The 4,375-nt window shown below is 36.8% G+C and overlaps 1 protein-coding gene across 2 annotated transcripts; it reads right to left on the bottom strand.

Annotated features, from left to right (window-relative positions):
• Window positions 1-1,645: 1,645 nt before the first annotated feature.
• Window positions 1,646-4,375, bottom strand: LOC103349087 (olfactory receptor 8B3-like). Of its 2 annotated transcripts, XM_089313843.1 has the most exons (4): window positions 4,298-4,375; window positions 3,888-3,989; window positions 3,174-3,246; window positions 1,646-2,616 (listed from the first exon to the last, which is right to left on the bottom strand). In XM_089313843.1, exon 4 carries the CDS (start codon window positions 2,598-2,600, stop codon window positions 1,668-1,670), a length of 933 nt encoding a protein of 310 aa, XP_089169969.1. In that variant the 5' UTR covers window positions 2,601-2,616; window positions 3,174-3,246; window positions 3,888-3,989; window positions 4,298-4,375; the 3' UTR covers window positions 1,646-1,667. The 2 variants fall into 2 exon arrangements, with proteins under 2 accessions (XP_089169969.1, XP_089169965.1); XM_089313839.1 differs by lacking the exons at window positions 3,888-3,989; window positions 4,298-4,375 and having other exon boundaries at window positions 3,174-3,319.

Raw genomic sequence — 4,375 nt, 5'->3', positions numbered from 1 at the left:
TTAGGTCATCATTGACCATCCACAACGTACAAAACTCTTGTTTACTGGTTATATATGCCTTTAAGTTCTGGCTAAGAGTTTCATTTGTTCCCAAATTCCTATTACGGCAATTTAAATACACTGAAAATACATTTTTAGCAAAAATTTTAGATCGCTACTTGAGTCAGCATTTCCCGACTTTCTAACCCAACAGGCCCTCCCTTTCTCACTCAGAAAAAAGTCATCCTTAACATGATGTCCTGTGTGTTCTTCCTCAGAGGTGGAAGCTACAAAAGAGGCCTCAATAGAAACATGGAATGTTGATCACTATAGACTAGGAATGATGGGAGAGACACAGAGAGTTAGGATGAAAAACAAAGGGGAGTGTGATATGTGGATTGAGACAAACATAGTAAAGTAAGCTGTTAGTAATAGGGAGACCTGGAGGAGGCTTCTGGCTCCTTGCTCCAGCCTGGCCCAACGCTAATCATTGTGGCTGTTTGGGGTGTGAACCAGCAGTAGAGAATCTCTCTCTCTCTCTCTCTCTCTCTCTCTCTATTTCTGCCTTTCAAATAAATACACAAGTTTTTCAAAAAGTGTATTTTTTGAGATGTTGGAAATTACTTCTTTCTCATAAATGAATTAAAAGTAAAAAGTGCACAGGTCTTCCAAGGAGAAAATCAGAATTTCTGTGGTTTTCCTTGTATGTATTATAAGAAAGGTAACCAAAGTTCTTAGGAAAAGCAAAGCACATAAATTAGTAAAATTAGATATTGTGCTCTTTAAAAAGTTCCCATTTGATATCATAGTCTTATTAATAAAGTGATATGAAGATTGTAATATAATTATGAAAAGGGTCATCATTTTTTCCAGTTACAAAGAAGAAAATGAAGATCTTTAGTTAAATTCATGTGTCTTCCAAGAAAAAAAAACCACAGCCAACTTCCAAAGTAGAATGCTTTCATATTTAGTGAAATAAAATCTATATAATGAAGTATACAGAAAAAATACTGTAAGTGTGGAACATTTGAAATGATGCATTGACAGTTTATTCTTGCCTTTGTCTTTAAATAGCTCTAGATGTTGTTAAAGACTCTGAGCTTCAAAATCTTGTCCGTACAATAAATCCATATTGAAAATATAGTACTTACATGTCACCTATACAATACCAAACGTAATAGTTCTGCCCTAAGAACTTTAATGCATACTGTTTACAACTGCAAAGTGGGTTCCACTGGATATTCTATGTAGAAAGGTATATATTTGTGAATGACCAACATCTGACAGAAACATATTCCAGCTCAGTGGAGATGAAAAGACAAGTTGAAACATGTCATTGAAGTTATGCATCATTGCAAGTGGTAGATAAGAACCAATGGAGTAATGTCAACCTGGTATGCCTTTGCTACAAAACATTCAGCACTCTTGAAGACAAATAAACTTTCTACTGACAATGAAAAGTAAGAAACATTTTTTTTTATTTAACTCCACTAATAAACAGGTAAAATAGTGTAAAAGGTGAGGCAAGTAAAAAAAGCTGCTGGATAAAAAAATTGAAACCAAGAAAGGGGAAAATTTCCTTTGTCTTGATAATAAAGAAATAGAAAATGAAACCTGCCCTAAAAGTGTGTAATATAATGCAGTCTCTCTGTGCTCCAACAACATACACAGAAACATGGTGTTTCTAATTAAAACTTTATCCTACTCAGTGTTTTTCTCAAGGCAATTTTAACATCTTTGTTCCTCAAACTGTAGATTAGTGGATTCATCAGAGGAACCACAGTGGTATAAAAAACAGAAGAGACTTTTCCCTCATCCATTGACCCAGCAGAAGATGGTTTGAGATACATGAATGCACCTGATCCAAAGAACAGAGAAACAGCAACTATGTGGGAACTGCAGGTGCTGAAGGCTTTGGACCTGCCCTCAGTGGAGCTGATGTGCAGGATGCTTGAGAGAATGAAACCATAAGAGAGAAAGATGGTGAGGCTGGGCACAATGATGTTGATGCCCACCACGATGAAAATCTCTACTTCATTGACATAAGTGTTGGTGCAGGAGAGCTCAAGTAAAGGAATCAGATCACAGAAATAGTGGTTGATGGTGTTTGCATCACAAAATGTCAGTCTGAGAATACATCCAGTGTGGGCCATCGCGCCAGCAAAGGCCATCAAGTATGAACCAAGCATAAGGTTGGCACATACTTTTTGGGACATTGTTATATTGTATAAAAGTGGCTTACAAATGGCCACATAGCGATCATAGGACATTGATGTCAGCACATAGCATTCAGAGATAATAAAGAAGCAAAAAAAGAAGAGCTGGGTCATACATCCCATGTAAGAGATAATATTCTTCTTTGATACGAAGTTCAGCAGCATTTTGGGTGTAAAGACAGAGGAGTAACAGAGGTCTATGAAGGACAAATTAAAGAGAAAAAAGTACATGGGAGTGTGAAGGTGTGAATTCAGCACAATTAGAATAATCAGGCCCAAATTTCCCAACACAGTAACTGTATATGTGACCAGAAACAGGAAGAAAAGGGGCAACTGGAGAACTGGCTGGTCTGTTAACCCCACCAAGATGAATTCAGTCACCAGAGAGCCATTTGGGTGTGCCATTCTTCTCCAAGGGAACCTGTAGACACAAGGAAAAAAAATGCTTTAGAACCCCACTCTTTGAACAGTATTTTCTCACGCAAGTGTAAGGTCAAAGTTGAGAATGCCTGAGATTACCCCAACATGAGCCCATCGGGTTTGCTTTTGCGAATACCCTATTGCCAAGTGATGGGCCTTCTCCTTATTGGAGTCTTAACACTTAAGCAAAGCAAAGTGAAACACCAATGCACTCTCCTGTGTGAGAGAAAGTCACCAGTTTCATATGCAAACATGTTTCTAACACCAGTTTTATATGGAAAAGTCAAGAGTTAAAAAATGAAGAAGGGCAGGCCCGCACAAAGTGGTCCTTCTCTCCTCTCACCATTTTGTCATCTGCTTGAAGATCCTTCACAACCAATATAATCAGTCAAAGAAATTAACAATTTTGTACTACCAGTAATGCAGATAGAATTAGCTAGAATGGGTTCCTGAAACAAATTCTAATTGAAACTAGGGAACCAGAGTCTATGAGAGGTTGGTTACTGCCTTACTGTCAGAGAATAAGAGTTATGAATCTAGAAGAGTGAGGGCTCTTACCATGTAACGGGAGTTTACTATTAAGGTATTGCAAGCCTCGTGCCACTATTTTCTCTGAATAGTCTCTGCTCTCCTGTCAAAGAGAATTTTCTGGCACAGTCAGGAGGTTAGGATTTCAGGAAATGGAAACCAAATGGTGCTTCTTAAATCCCTGCATTCAATTTAAAAAATGAAGACATCATATAAAGTTAAAATGCAAGATATAGAAAGAGAAATCCATCATAATCTCCCTCAAATGAGGGTTTTATTGTAGTCAAATTCATATAAGCTGTGAGTAGGATGTTTGTTGCCTGAGGTCAATGAGGGGGGGAATCAGATAGGTAGGTAAAGTTTCAATTATGCAAGATGAATAATTTTTAGATATCTTATATACAGCAGTGTATCCATAATTAACAATAATATATTATTATATTTGACATTTTCTAAGATTATACATAGGCAAATTAATTTCCTCAGTACATGTACAGACACAAATTCATGAAAGAGCCATCTCCTAAGAGGTGATGGATAATTTAATTAACTTGAACACTGTGATTCTTTCACAATGTAAATATACATATATGTATATATAAACATGAAGTTGTCTATCATATATCTTAGAAATATATATGTAAATTAAATAGGTGCCTATATGTACAATTTGTGTCAGTGATATCTCCATGAAAGTGTCAAGAAACAAGGAAGGTATTAACGTAAAAAGAATCCAAAACTCACCCACCACAGGAAGAAAATGCTAAGGCTTCTTTGATGTTGTTATTCACTCTGGGGTCCTGACATGTCCCATATCAGGCTCTGAGGCTTTGCTTCCTTTGATTCCTAGAGGATGCAACATAGAGTTATTTTTTCATATTTTCTGAAAATCTTTCTGAACTTCTATCTCAATTCCTGATTATAATTTTGGACTCTCGGGCAAGAGAAAAATAAACAACCATGTTATTGGGACAGTTACCACTTGATGAGATACATGGAGATTCAAACTAATCTAATAACATGATGCCCTTGTTATGAGCAGGCTAAAGACATTTTCACTCTCCTCCCAGGGAAGAGATTCTAGGTACAAAAGGAAAATGAAGGGACTGTGTTTTCATGAGAGACCCAATAAATTACTCAAATGTTTGCTTCACCTTAGGGAATGTACTTCTCCCATGGCAGATCCAAAATTACATTCTCTCCATCATCTTCATCTCTGTAGGGAAATGGAT

Source organism: Oryctolagus cuniculus, chromosome 1 (genome assembly GCF_051225735.1).
Source record: "Oryctolagus cuniculus isolate XC-2025 breed Fujian yellow rabbit chromosome 1, ASM5122573v1, whole genome shotgun sequence".
Taxonomy (NCBI): domain Eukaryota; kingdom Metazoa; phylum Chordata; class Mammalia; order Lagomorpha; family Leporidae; genus Oryctolagus; species Oryctolagus cuniculus.
Note: the sequence above shows the minus strand (reverse complement) of the source record. Positions and strands in the feature narration are given on the sequence as shown.

Coding starts and splice junctions, on each gene's coding strand:
- LOC103349087 (XM_089313843.1), bottom strand. CDS start 2,600: ATGGCACACCCAAATGGCTCTCTGGTGACTGAATTCATCTTGGTGGGG.